The 13,488-nt window shown below is 52.1% G+C and overlaps 2 protein-coding genes across 10 annotated transcripts in view; one reads left to right on the top strand and one right to left on the bottom strand.

Moving 5' to 3' along the window:
- The window catches only part of LOC104361658 (ligand of Numb protein X 2), a 32,898-nt gene extending 27,047 nt beyond the window's left edge, over window positions 1-5,851 (top strand). For 5 of the 7 annotated variants that reach the window (XM_032983396.2, XM_032983397.2, XM_042807076.1 and 2 more), the window contains one exon: window positions 667-3,209. In XM_032983396.2, coding sequence (XP_032839287.2) covers window positions 667-802 — 136 coding nt within the window. In that variant the 3' untranslated portion in view covers window positions 803-3,209. The other 2 variants (XM_032983400.2, XM_032983401.2) reach the window with 2 other exon arrangements.
- The window catches only part of LOC104368886 (pre-mRNA 3'-end-processing factor FIP1), a 29,075-nt gene continuing 20,501 nt past the window's right edge, over window positions 4,915-13,488 (bottom strand). For all 3 annotated transcript variants that reach the window (XM_042807077.1, XM_042807078.1, XM_042807079.1), the window contains 4 exons: window positions 12,805-12,860; window positions 11,356-11,554; window positions 9,270-9,428; window positions 4,915-6,070 (listed from right to left, as the gene is read on the bottom strand). In XM_042807077.1, the coding sequence (XP_042663011.1) occupies window positions 5,938-6,070; window positions 9,270-9,428; window positions 11,356-11,554; window positions 12,805-12,860 (547 nt within the window). In that variant the 3' untranslated portion in view covers window positions 4,915-5,937. The remainder of the gene's footprint in view (window positions 6,071-9,269; window positions 9,429-11,355; window positions 11,555-12,804; window positions 12,861-13,488) is intronic.

The following is a 13,488-nucleotide window of genomic DNA, read 5'->3' as shown; positions in this document are numbered from 1 at the left end:
GCAGAGCCCAAGGAACTCGCGGAACTCTTGCAGCGGTCTCAGCAGGCTGCAAGTGCAGTGCTGTGAAAACCAGGAGCGAGGCTGCCGCCCTGCAGGGGAGGCGGTTTGGGTGCAGGGCTTTGCTTCCCCCTCAGAGCAGAGGGAAAGACCGGAGCTGGGTCAGAGCCTTGGTGGGAGGACTGGAGTCAAGTGGGCTCCTGTCCGAGCTGCTGGGGCAGCGCTGTGCATCCCCCCCTGACACAAGGCGGGGGGCTGGCTGGCTCCAGCCCCTCCCACACACCCCCGTGCCACGGCGGGGAGCAGATCGAGCAGAAAACCTCCCTTGAGCTGAGCTCCGCTGTGGCAGCATGCTTCAGCCTCGGCCAGCACTTCACCTGAGGGGCTGCTAGTCGAGGCCCTGCAGGAGCTCAGCACAAATTTGTTTTCTCTATCATTTCCCTCTGCTGACCGGCAAGCTGGTCCCGCTCCTGGTGACCTTCACTGCTGTGTCACTCAGGTACCACCAGTGTCCTCCTTTCCCTTGCCCTTTCTGACTCAAAAAATGGCTTCAACAAGGGAGTTGATGATCTTGGCTCAGGGTAGGCTAGATGTCCTTGGGGTGGCAGTGTTAATTAATAATTAATGATTATTCAGTCCTGACAAGCATGTTTCCTGTCTTCTGATTAGGTGTGGAGATGAAATCGTGGCAGTAAACGGAGTGCCAGCGATAGGAATGAGCAACTCGGAGCTAATCCCCATGCTGAAGGAGCAAAGGAACAAAGTCACGCTGACGGTGGTGTCCTGGCCGGGAAGCCTCGTGTGAAAGCTCAGACCAGACACACGCCACTGCCAGGTACCAGGTCTCACTTGGCCACCACCCAAAGCTAAACGTGACAGATAAACCAAGGGACTGCCAAGTGCAGCGCCACGGAAGCCTTTGAGCTTTTTGCAGAAAACATTTCTTTACTGTGCTGAGATCATCAACAGATCTGGTTGTTGGATTCAAAGGAACAGTTAACGTGAGCAGTTGGTGTAGCTTCACGGGCCCCTTAAAGCTCTTTAGGGTTGGTGTTGCAGAGGAAGCTCTCTTCCCTGTTTCTCTACAACTTGCCTTCGAGGTGCTCTCCTCAATTTGTAGAGCTCTAGCTTTCCATTTAAGATTTTGAAAAGGTTAAAACAGGCATGACTGGCCTGATTTCCTAGGGTAGTTTAACACGGTCCCGCTGCTGATCTCTGACTACCAGTCTTGGACATTGAAGCATTTTATACATGTTTTTAAAAGTCACTGATAAAACTGTAACAATGAGGACCCAATTAGGCAGTTCCTATAGCCCCCAGTCTCGATATTTTTAGGTCACAGAAACATAAATTAATGTGATTATACAATAAAAACCCTGCTGTAACTCTCAGAGCTGCCTGGTTATGGTGGAGCTGGGCTGACCTGTATGAAGGTCCTAGCACCAGGCAGCTGGTGTGAATCCTGATGTAGGATCCTGCCAAACCAGAGTTACCATAACACAAAGTTCTGCGTGATGTCGGCCGCTTACCAGCGGTCTGCTCTTGGTGAAAGGTGTCTCAGCCTCGAGGGGCAACCAGGAGAGGTGGCCCAGCTCTAGGGGAGATCAGAGTCACACGGCGCGTGTTTAGGGAGAGGAGTGGCTGGTTTGCAGTGAGATCGGAGGTGAGGGAGAAGGGATGCACGAGGCTCCTTGTCCCCACAACCTTGTTCCTCTGCAGCCTCTACCAAACTACCGCTGCTTTGGTTAAGGAATCGAGTGCATCCTCCACAGTAGCCAGAGCTAAGGAATTTAATTTTCACCCCCTTCCTCAGCTCGGTTTCGTGGTTTTATGACCTGGTAAAATGACCAGCTTTTCCCACAGAAGGTAGATGATTAAGCAAACAGGCTCCCAGAAACCTCAGTCCCGGGCTGCTGCTGTCTTATCTTTATCAGTTCCCCAGAGCTCAGGGGCGGGAGGACAGCCCAGGAGCAGCAGGCAGGTGCCAGGAGCTCCTGCAGTTCTGCTCCCGTCCCTCCTGCAGCTGGAGCAAGCTCTCAGCTCGCTGGCTCAGGGTGAGCCCCACCGTCCGCAATAAGCCACCGCAGGAGAGGGCCGCGTGCCCACGGCGCTGCCGCTCCAACCCCCGCGGCGGCTCCAATTTAGAAGAGAACAACTGAAGCCAAGGCAGGTGGCTCTGACCTGTGACACCTTGTGAAGTTCCCACCTGCAACCCCCCCCCAGGAAGCAGCTTCCTTTTTCAGCAGGTTGTTAATCGGCACTAGAAATGACAAACCCTTCTCAAACCAGGTTGCACTGAGAGATCTTTCCCCTTCTTCCGCCGTGCCCTTCCCAGGGCCAGCTCAGATTAAAAGAATCAAAGGAGTTTCTTTCCCCTGGAAAGATGCTACCTAGAATGAATGTTTAATTCCTTGTTGTAGCAAACTGTGCCCAGCATTGTCTTAAGGCTGGCCACTTCATAATTAGCAGAGTAGAATTGTTCCTTGCTAGATGACTTAGTTGTTTGCATAGAGTGACTTCACTTCCTCGGCTCTCAGCTCCAGGCAGCATGGAGCAGGACCTGCTATCAGAGCCTCGTGTACAGAAATAGTTTAGGATCCAATCGTCACAAAAGCTTTCCTGGCACACGGTGTGGCCTCTTTTCTTTGCTCGATAAATACCGCTGAGGACTCTGACAGCAGAGACAGCGCGTGGCCAGCTGGGCTCTGGGGCCTTTTTTCCCCTGTTGTTTCTACAGAATGCTGAGAGCCAAAGAATTCACAAGTCAGAAAGGTGCCTGTGGAAAACCAGTCACTCGACTTCTGTCTGACACAAAGGAACAGAAGAACCTGCAGCAATTTTTTGTCTCTTTCCAATCAATGTGCAGAATCTGGGCCTGGTGTGGAACAGTAAATATTGATGTAGATAGAGAGAGGGCGATTCCTACTGAGTAGTACCAAATGTCACTTGTATAAAGTACAGTAGGAAAAAGCCGGGCAGCTGGTGGTCAGGCAGCTGAAGTGAAGAGGATGCTGCAGAAAGCAGCTTGATTTTTCCTGTTGCTCCATCTCGTTTCAAGGTGCCTTCGACTTCACCAAAAAGTCCTAGTAATTTAAATATTGTTTCCAAGATCAGCTTGTTAATAGATGTTGAATTTGTTTTGATGCCTTTATAAATTATTGCGATATTACTGAAAAACATGGATTAGAGGTGTTGTTTTTTTTTTTTTTTTAACCTTTCTTTCCAGTGTATCAGCTGACCCCCAGAATAAGTCACCCCAACACCAGACATTCTCTGAGAAAGTGACTTGGTGAGGCAGGAGGCTCTGCTGCTGCTCCCAGCAAAGGAGCTGGACTATCCTGAGCTACCCCAGGGCTGTGACTGGGAAAAAAACCTGAACAAAAATACCCCCCCCCCTCCCCTTCCCCCTCAGCTGTGCCCCTGCTCCTGCCTGTGGGGCTCAGAATTGACTGAAGAGCTAACCCAGGGACTCAATAAAGCTTTATTTAAGGAGGTTTAACTCCCTGAGCTACCAGCAGGAGCTGCAGGACCTGCCCGGGGTTCCCCTTGCTGCTTTCCTTCCACCTGCTCTCCCCACGAAGCTGCCTGGAGCCCGCGTAACCAGGTTTGTGCAAGCGCTGCTGGGGCTGGGAAGGTGACACTCAGCACCTGGGGCTCAGCTCCAGCTTCAGTCCAGCACCAGTCCTGACACCCCCAGCCCAAACTGGCCTCTGCTGGGAATTATGAGAGCCACCGTTCAGTACCCGCCAGGAAACCTGCAGTAGTTACTTGATGCAAGTAAAGATGATTTCCAAAGCCCCGCTTTTAGCCTTCTCTAATGCATTAAAGGCTAAACATTTCACCTCAATTTATTTCATTCAAATAAAACCATTTCAAACTATTTCCTTTACGTGCACAGCTGCTGCTGGCAGCGTAAGCCTGCTACCATCAGCGAAAGGACTTGGGTCTGTCTGTAAATCGTTCAGAAAAACACAAGAGGAAGTTGCAGCACTGACGACTCAGTACAAGACACTCCATCCCCTCTCCCACGCCAGCAGCAGGAAGCCCAGGTGCAAAGTGGATGTAATCACCATTAATTACACCTGTTTACAGGCTGAGTAGCTACTGTCACCTCCACAACCAGGACAAGAGAGGAGCAGATGTGGAACAGCTCTGGCCACCCACAGAGAGGCACACACAGCCCAAGCCCTCTGGAATCCTCCTCACCTGTTTGATTTCTCCTCTGCCCACGCCCTGCCACAGCTGGAATAAAAACAAGTTCACCCCAAGTTCCTGAAAGCCCCCCGGGGCGATGCCCTAAATCGCAGCTTCCCGACCCAAACCCTGCCAGGGCTGCAGGGGGAGGGAGGCTGGGAACCCCGCTGCCTCCATCTCTGGTTCAGCACAACGCGCCTCCCCGCTGCACACGCATTTCCCACACTCTCAAACCACGTTTAAAAAGCTACATCAAAACAAAACAAATTAAAAAAAAAAAAAAACCAAAACAAAACAGATAAACACACCCCCCCCCCCCGGCGCTTTTCTCCTCTCCCCACAGGTTTTGCAGTCAATGACTCGGCCAACGCGCTGTCAGAGCGCAGAAGCTGTTACCGCAGCGCTGCCCTGGCTCGAGCCTCTAAGGTTGGAAGCTTCACATGACACACAGAGCTGCAAGATTACAAGCGAAGAGAAAAAAAAAAAAAGGCTGTAACATTTCAGGCCCGTGTTATCTTAGGGTAAGGATTTCAGTTTTAAATAACAAGTCAAAGTAGCGGAAGATCCTTCAAATGAGACACTTGTGGACTCTCAGGAACAGACGTGCAGCGTCCCAAGCACTAGACATACCCAAAACCTCTCAAAATTATTCTCCGCGTGCTTCCCCCGCAGAACCGCCTCTGTCGCTGCCCTCCCCAGCCGATACTAACGCCAAACAAACTCTGAAATTTGACTGAATTTATTTCGAGCTCTAGGGGGAAGGAATGCATTGCACAGGAGTGTTGGTGAGAACCAAGTAGAAATAAGCCAACCCCATGAGGGCAAACCGCTAGCTGGGACTTCATGTTCTCTACTGTGCTAAATTATTCAGGTCAACTCTTAGTTTTTTTTAAAAAAAAAAGTCAAAACTAATTAAAGAGGAACTCATGCTCTTGCTATGGGTCTTCCGTTGATTTCCCACTCAGAGGTGTAATATATGACAGAACTATTTTTGCAATGGATAAAAAAAAAAAAAAAACCCAAACAAAAAACCAAACCCAAGCTAGGTTTGAAGTCTTTGCACACCCTGTGTACACACACACGACACTTCTCGAAGCCGTCAGGCCAGAGCAGGATCTTGTGACCCAGCAGGAAAAGCCGCTCCTCCTCAGGCGCTGCCTGGCTGGCCACAGAGGTATCAGGAGATATTTTTGTAGCTAGAAAGAAATTTATTTGGGGATGGGACTTTTCACTACTAGAAACCAGACTCTAAGCTGGCTCTCAGGGTCTAAACGACACTCTTCTTTGGACAATAAATTTCAAGTCGCACTTACTGTCCTGGTTTTCAAAAAGGAATGATGATGATGAAAAAATAAACAAAAAACTATTACCTAAATGCATTAGTTTCAGCTGAAGCCATCTTCCATCAGAAACCATAGGATCTGATACAACAAAGTTCTCCCTAGGGATGTTTATGAGTAGAGTAGCTCAGTGCTTTGTATACTAGTACTGCTGTATTTTGTCTCGTATCAAAAAAAAAAAAAAAAGAGTTTTAACTGCATGTGCAGCCTCTGCTTCCAAACCACTGCAACACACTTCACCGCTCACCCAGAGTCAGCCTCTCCTCCCTTGGGAAAAAAATAAAAAATACAAAATAAAAAAAAAAAAAAAAAAAAAAAAACAATCAAACCCCCAAACCAAACCATCACCACTGCCACGCTGGTTCACAAGGAGTCAGTTCCTCCGGGGCGCAGGGCTGGGTGTGGGTCACTCCTTGGCATCCTGCTCCTCTCCCTCCTGGGCACCGTCTTCACTCGCCTCCTTCTCCTCTTTGCTCCGCTTGTTCTTTTTGTGCTTGTGACGCCGATGACTCTCTCCCTCCTCACTCTCGTGCTGCTTGCTGCAGGGAGGGGGAGAAAAGAGAGAAGGAATCACACCAGAGCCTCCCCCTGCCACAGAGGAGGCAGACCCCAGCGCGCCGAGGTGATGGCACCCCCTGATCCAGAGTCCCTCCCCACCTCTCCTGTCCCCCCTTTAAGCCCTGGGAGGCCGCTCGAAGGGCTCCCCGGAGCCTTCTCTCCTCCAGGCTGAACCCCCCCAACTCTCTCAGCCCGGCCCCCCAGGGGAGCTGCTCCAGCCCCCCCAGCATCTCCGTGGCCTCCTCTGGCCCCGCTCGAGCAGCTCCGGGTCCTTCTGCTGTTGGGGGCCCCCGAGCTGGCCCCAGCACTGCAGGGGGGTCTCCCCAGAGCGGAGCAGAGGGGGACAATCCCCTCCCTGGCCCTGCTGCCCCCCCTGCTCTGGCTGCAGCCCAGGGCACGGGGGGGTTCTGGGCTGCGAGCCCACGGTGCTGGCTCACGGTCATTTTCCCCCCACCAACCCCCCCAGCCCCTCTCCTTGGGGCTGCTCTCCAGCCGCTCCTCGAGGGCCCAGCCTGGGTTTGTGCTGGGGATTGCCCCGACCCACGGGCAGGACCTTGCCCTTGGCCTTGCTGAACCCCAGGAGGTTTGCCCGGCCCCCCCTCTCCAGCCTGCCCAGGTCCCTCGGGATGCCATCCCCGCCCTCAGCGTGTCCCCCACCACACAGCTCGGGGTCGTGGGTGAATCTGCTGTCCATGTCACTGACAAAGATGTCCCAATCCCTGAGGAACAGCGCTTGTCACTGCTCTCCACTGGGACATGGAGCCAGAGTGGACAGACCGCTGTTCAGAATAATTTTTTGTTCTAAGCAACATCTGTGTCCTTCCCACTGCTAAGGGAACCCTTAACAATTTTGACCCATCTCACACTTCAGCCTGAAGCACTGAGGCTGCTGAGAAAAAGAACAGTCCTAAATCCGAGAGATCTTTGAAACTTCCACTGCTCTGAACATCCCGGGGGAACCCCTGGCCTAGAGGCAAGAACGGGCTCAATGGAGCTGCAGAAACGTGGGTTTCCCAATGGGAGGCAGATCCTGTTTCTACTTCTCGCACAGAACTGACCCGGCAGTAGCTTTGTGCTTTAAAACTCCTCTGCCCCCTCTCCCAGAACTGTTTTCCAGCTGCAGCTGGCCAGCTCTGGACGTTTACACAGGATGTCTGTGATGTGGGGAGAAATCCCAGCCAGAATAACTCCGAGGCGGCTGCGCGTGGCCCGACACCCCCCACACCCCGCCGTCAGCCGCCGCCTCCCATCGCCCAGAGCGGGGAGGTGGGAGCTCTGGTTTTGCCCCCTCTGGTTTTTCAGCCACTCCTGGGAAGGGATTTTCTGCTGCTTCTCAAACGTGCAATTATTTCTCCTTACAGGTTGAAAACCAAGTGAGCTCCCCAGGGGTGAAGGCAGCAGGATTGAAACAGAGCAGAGGAAAAAGCAGATAAAAATTGATCCCAGGAAGCTGTAGAGCCACACAGCGCACACACGCAGCTCCACGAGTGGGGACAGTCAGGTGTAGAGACAAATTCTTACCACAGCTGGAATACCAGTTTAGCAGCAGGAACACCTAACTGGCTGAACCACTGAAGCGCTGGCTGAAAATCTCCTGGCTGCGAGTAATTTTCTGACTTGTTTAATAAATGGTTTCATAGTCATTAAAATGAAGGGGGGGGGGGGGGGGGGGGGAAAGAAAGAGAAAAAAAAAGTTGCTGCCTCTCCTGAACACATCTTCAGCCACCTTGTGGACAGCGCCGTGGCAGTGGTTTATGCTTGAACAATGTGACTGTCCTTTAATATTTAAACGAGCGTCAGTGATTTCCTTCAGCCTGGTCAACTTGCAGTAAACTGGAAACTACAACAAAGCCCTTTCTTCTTCCTGCAAATGCCTTCAACAGGCTCAGCTCTCAAAGTGCCTCGAGCAGGGACTCCGACACGCACCTGAAGTGGCCTTAAACAAGAGATATTCCTCCCTTTGCTTTAGGTAACAAACACTTCCCATCCTACCACTCTGAGCAAGGCAGAGCATCTGCGTGTGGTTTGAGGGGCAAAGGGAAAGTCACCTCGTTCCCAGCTCGTGCTGCAGCCCCGTTCTGTAAATTGAGCTCTCAGGCAGAGCCTGACACTGCTGTGGAGAATTCCCCCTTGTTCAGGCAGTCGGGTATCTAACACTTCAATTCTGGGTAGAGGAAGCTGAGAAATGGCCCTTAAAGCTACTGGCTCGTTAGTCTGGTATCAGCTCAGCTTCCATTTATTTTGTATTTAATTTTGATTATGGTCCTGGCCTTACTTCCCATCTCTTTGTTTCCAACCCGTCAGCAATCAGTCCTTTCTTGAAAACATATTCATCTCCTCAAGGATGAGAACAGCCTTTTGCCTCCAGTCACTATGTAGGAGTTTTCCTGATACCAGTTTCAAAATAAGGTTAATTACCTACAGAGCTGACAGGAATTTCATCTAAAAGAAGGAAGTTGAAGCACAAAAAAAAAAAAAAAAAAAAAAAAGAGAGCAAGTCCGCTCCAGTCATTACCAGGATGTAAACTGACACAGAGCACTGCCTCAGACCAGAGACCAGACTTTGCTAGAAGAATGCTCTGGCAGGAAAATCATCCATAGCAAATAAATTTTCTCCAGAAAAGCTGGGATTTTAGGACATCCTGCTCTGCTCCAAAAGTGTTTCACCTTTGTCCAGGATCATCATCAACCTCGCTCCCGGAAGCCCTGGGCGCAGAGCTCTGATCACGCAGTGCTCAGCCTCCTCCTCCAAGAGGAAATTTCCAATTACAGGCTGAAAGAAGCTCTTCTCTTCTGCACAAAACCACCTAATGCCGAAAGCCGATGCTTCTGTTATGGCTTTGCATTTTACTTTGTGTGTACTTCCGAGCAGTGAGAGCTACGCCGTTCCGATCTGCTGTTTTAGCACAGGTCAAGCTCTCCTTTGTCAACCAGCGCTGCCATTCTGTGGCCAGCTGCCTTCCTAAGAACTTAGGAGCACCGAGGACTCCTCTCCCTGTCAGCCAGCTCTGCCTCCTGCCCAGGTACGCGCCCGAGAGCTCTTTCTCTCGCCTGGGTGTCACATCTCAGGACATCAGCGGGTCACAGGAAGCCAGCGCGACACCGTGAGCATCAAACGTCTCGTCTGCAGCTCAGGCGTGTTCCCACCAACGGCCCAGTTCAAGCCCAGACACCTCTTACCGTCTTGAAGACTTATGCTTGCTGCTCTCCTCTTTGTCTCTGTGCCTGCGCTCGCGGTGACGATCCTCTCGCTCCCTGCTGCGATCTCGACTCCGGCGGTAGTCGCGCTCGAAGTCGTAGCTGCGCTCTCGGCTGTAGTAGCGGTACCGCTCATCGTCACTTACGAAGAGAAAGGAGAAGTGAGGCAGAGGAACAGCCCGTCGTGGACCCGAAGGTCAGGAGCCACGTCCGCAGGACTGTAACATCCCACCCTCACCAACAAAATCTGTCGCACCTCTTATTCTATCAACAGGCTGAGGTGTTCGCGATGCTCCTGAGAAAACCTGTAACAATAAGCTGCTGCTGCTTATTGAACCCAATCCCAGTTTCTAACCACAGTGAAGTAACTTTCTCCGTTTGCCTATCGCACAGCCCAACCAGTTGAAAAATCATGGCTTTCTCCCGGCCCCTCAAGGCAAGAGGTTTACCAAATCTGTTCTCTGGATTTGCCAAGGCCTTAGCAGCAGGCACGTGGCCAACATCTCAGGGCTTTTGTCCTCACAATCCTTCTGGAATACGTCCAAGACGTCCAGCTACCCTGTTCAAAACTGACAGAAACATGCTCCTCTCACCATTCTGCCTCCCCTGGTGCTGGGTTTTACCTCACAACACTATCGTCCCACATAACCTGTAATTCTTTTGTATCAGTTAGACTGAGGGACTGTTTTCTTCCCCGTGAGTTTGAAAACTCAAACTGTGAATACAGCTGGCATGGTCTTTCTGCCTACACCCACCCGTCTGCTCGAGGCACCTCATTCAATCCACATACAGGAGCGGGCAGGATGTACCCCAAATTCAGATACATCCCACACTCCCCTTCCCTCTGCATCTGAAAGCCAAGAGTTGGAGGGTTAGCAAGTCCCACGGTGGGAAACAATATTCAGACTCAGAGAAAGGAAGTCTGAAACATCACCCTAACAGTCACAGAAACAAGCCAGACAAATGTCCAGTATCGATCACCTGGGAGTGCTGCAAATGACTCTGCTGCACATGGCTACTTGCCCTGCTTTGGCAAACACGATCTTAGAGGGCAGCGTGCTCGGAAGCACCCAGAAATGCTCACAATGTGCTCAGGAGTGTTGAGCACGGGGCTTGGCGGCAGCATGAGCCTGCTCAGGGGGTGTGGGAGTCTGAGCTCTTCAAACTGCAGCAACTTTGTCTTCTGTTCCTCCCCCCTTCCACCCAAAGGCTTGTAGGGAAAAAAAGGGGAGGGGAAAAATAAAAAAAAAAAAGGGGGTTAGGAAAACACCACCCTCTCTGCTCACCCCCTGGGGTGGGAAGTTCCCCAGCAGGCAGCACCCCTCTGCCAGGAAAGCACATTCTGATCATGTTTTGAATGACTATTGGTATTTCTGAGCCTGAAGCCTGCAAAACACTGATGTTGCCTGTGATAGAACAGAAGTGATGGGTGTAGAATGGGCCTTTGCAGCTGAGCCTTGACTTTAGTCCCGCAGATCAACACTGTGGGGGGTGAGAGCCTCCTCTCCCAAGTGCTCCCAGCACCTCTGTTGCCCGAGATCCCACCAGCTCCCACCAGGGTGGTTTCTCCAGCGCTGCTGGCAGAACCGCCCGGTTAAGGATTAACATTTCATGGCTGCCTGGCGGTGAACCCCACTCCTTGCCCTGAAAGCCTCTACAGGAGAGCTGAGCGAAGCAGGGGTGGTTTTGCCTTTGATCTGACAGTTACATTTAGAAGACAAGAGGCAGCAGCTTCTAAGGCCAGTGTTTCACGCTGAGCTGTGAAATACCCAGTAAACAGAGAGGGGCTATTTCATTTACTGGCCTCACATTACAGGTGGGAGAGCAAGCGTAACTGGTTCTGCTGGATTTAAAAACACAGACACAGGAAATCAGCCAGTGACATTGGCACCTGGTTTGTCCTCTAGATATTGATCCAAAGTATCTCCCCCCTAGACGTTCGAGAAAATTAACCCGGTATAAATCTGTAATCCCAACCCTTGACCAAACACCTTCTGGTGCTCCAGGGCGAGGCCAGAGCCCCGCACTGGGAAGCTGGGAGTAGAAGCTGCCAAAAACCAGCACTCACTTGTTGTATTCACTAGTGGTCGGGGTGCGGTCTCTGTCTCTCTCCCTTTCCCTTTCCCGCTCGCGTTCCCGCTCCCTCTCGCGCCTCGAGCCCGAGTACTCCCAATGGCTGCTGCTGGAACTGCTTGTGCCTTTGTCCACCGTCGTCACCCAGGGCGTGTGGGACGTGGAGATGGGTGGGTAGCTGATGAAACCCGAATCTGCGGCGAGAGAGCAGAGTCCTTGTTCACCTGAAGCACTAGCAGCATCCTCTCTGCCCCTCCAAAAATACCCTCAGAGGTACAAGGGGAACCCAAGGAGGCAACAATTCTCCCTTTTTACTTTCAGCAGTTTGCCACGGATATGTGAACACCTCTTCCCTGAGGAAGACGCAAGACCAGGTATTTACAGACGTTGCTGCAAAATCCCCCCAGCCCTTACGCTGGGCATTAGCGTGAGGGCTATGCACTCCCCCAGCTCTTGTTCTCTATAGGTCCTGCTATATAGGCCCTGCTAGAAGATTTCCACTGAGCAAAGTTTCGATCCATCCCTCCCAGACACACTGGCTTAGAGGGCAGAGGTGCCTGTGATGCCGAGGTCCCCCTCGCCCGCTGGCTTTAGTTAGCCCCAGGCTCCTGGCCACTCGTACAAAGTCCCATCACCAGGTACCTTCTCGCCCAAGGTGGCGCCTGGGGAGGCCCAGGGGCACCAGCTGTTAATGGAAGGTGCCACCTCATGAGCCCAGAGCCACCAGGACTTCCCCACCCAGCCGCTGGGGCTGGCTCAGCTGGCCCTGCGGGCTCACGTCCCGCAGCAGCACCCGCTGCTGAAAAGCTGCGCGCACGCCAGCACCCCAGGCTGCCCTCGGTCGGGAAGGCACTGCCCGCTCCCCCAACCTCTGGGGGGGAGCTGCCCTGGGACTCTGCTCAGCGAGGAGAGGAGGTGCCACTCACTAAGGCAAAGGGGAGAGACTGGAGGAACTGCTGCAACAGGGAAGGAAACTCGTGGAAATTTGGGCACTGCCTCCGTTCAAGGGGAGGCAGATGCCTGCGTGTGCCTGTAGGCAAGGGAGATGATAAAGTGGGGGAAGAAGAGATGCAAAGCTGAGGGTGGTGGAAAAGGGAGAGAGTGCGAGTGAGTGTGAGCAAATACGGGTGGTAAACAAGCACAAGAACATGTTGCTGAGGCACATGGGGAAGCTTCTTTGTTGCTGGGTACCTGCACGGAAAACAGTGATCCGAGGCTTAGCACTCAACTACTACATTGCATTCATCACTGCTGCAAAACATTCAGCTTTCCAAACACCTTATGGTGTAGTCAAACTTGGCACGTGTCTAGTGACTGGGATGGTTTGGGGCACAAGCAAGACCCTAAAGTTAAAGCAAGCATGACGGCCATCAGCTTAAGGACAGCCTAAACTACCAAATACCAGAGAACAGAGATAGAAGCGGTTTATCTCCCCAGTGCTCACCTGCAGAGTTGTAGCCAAATGGAGGAGGCTGCCTGTTATTGTAGCTGGCTGGCTGGCTTTGGAGAGAGAGAAAGAAAAGGATGCAGGTTACCAACACCCTCGCAGGTACGTCTGTGCTGCAAGTTTGCCCTATTTTTTCTGAAGGTCTGTCAAACATCTGCAGGGGAAACCCAGGTTTCAGTCAATCTCTTTCACTTTGCACTGCAAACAGTCAGAAATGCAGCTGCCTTGCCACAGCTGAAACAGCTGTAACTCAATTGCTTCTCCTGGTTTTCCCCTCCCTTCTGTAGATGAGGCAGGTTCCCTGGGCAATAACTCAGGCTTACGAAGTACAGGGAGAATCTTTACAGAAAACACCTGAAGTAACATAACATGCTATCAGCTACTCTATACTAGACCCAAGCACACACCTAGATTTTATTTACTCCTTCTCGTGTCATGAATATGACATATCAAGGTAAATGCAGAGGATTCATAGAATCATAGACGGGTTTGGGTGGGAAGGGACCTCAAAGCCCCCCCAGTGCCACCCCCTGCCCGGGACCCCTTCCCCCAGCCCAGGGTGCTCCCAGCCCCGTCCAACCTGGCCTTGAACCCTTCCAGGGAGGGGGCAGCCACAGCTGCTCTGGGCACCCTGGGCCAGCGCCTCACCCCCCGCACAGGGAACAATTTCTGCCTTATATT

Source organism: Tyto alba, unplaced genomic scaffold (genome assembly GCF_018691265.1).
Source record: "Tyto alba isolate M040663 unplaced genomic scaffold, T.alba_DEE_v4.0 Super-Scaffold_5, whole genome shotgun sequence".
In the NCBI taxonomy this organism is placed as follows: domain Eukaryota; kingdom Metazoa; phylum Chordata; class Aves; order Strigiformes; family Tytonidae; genus Tyto; species Tyto alba.
This window is presented reverse-complemented; position numbering and strand designations above follow the sequence as displayed.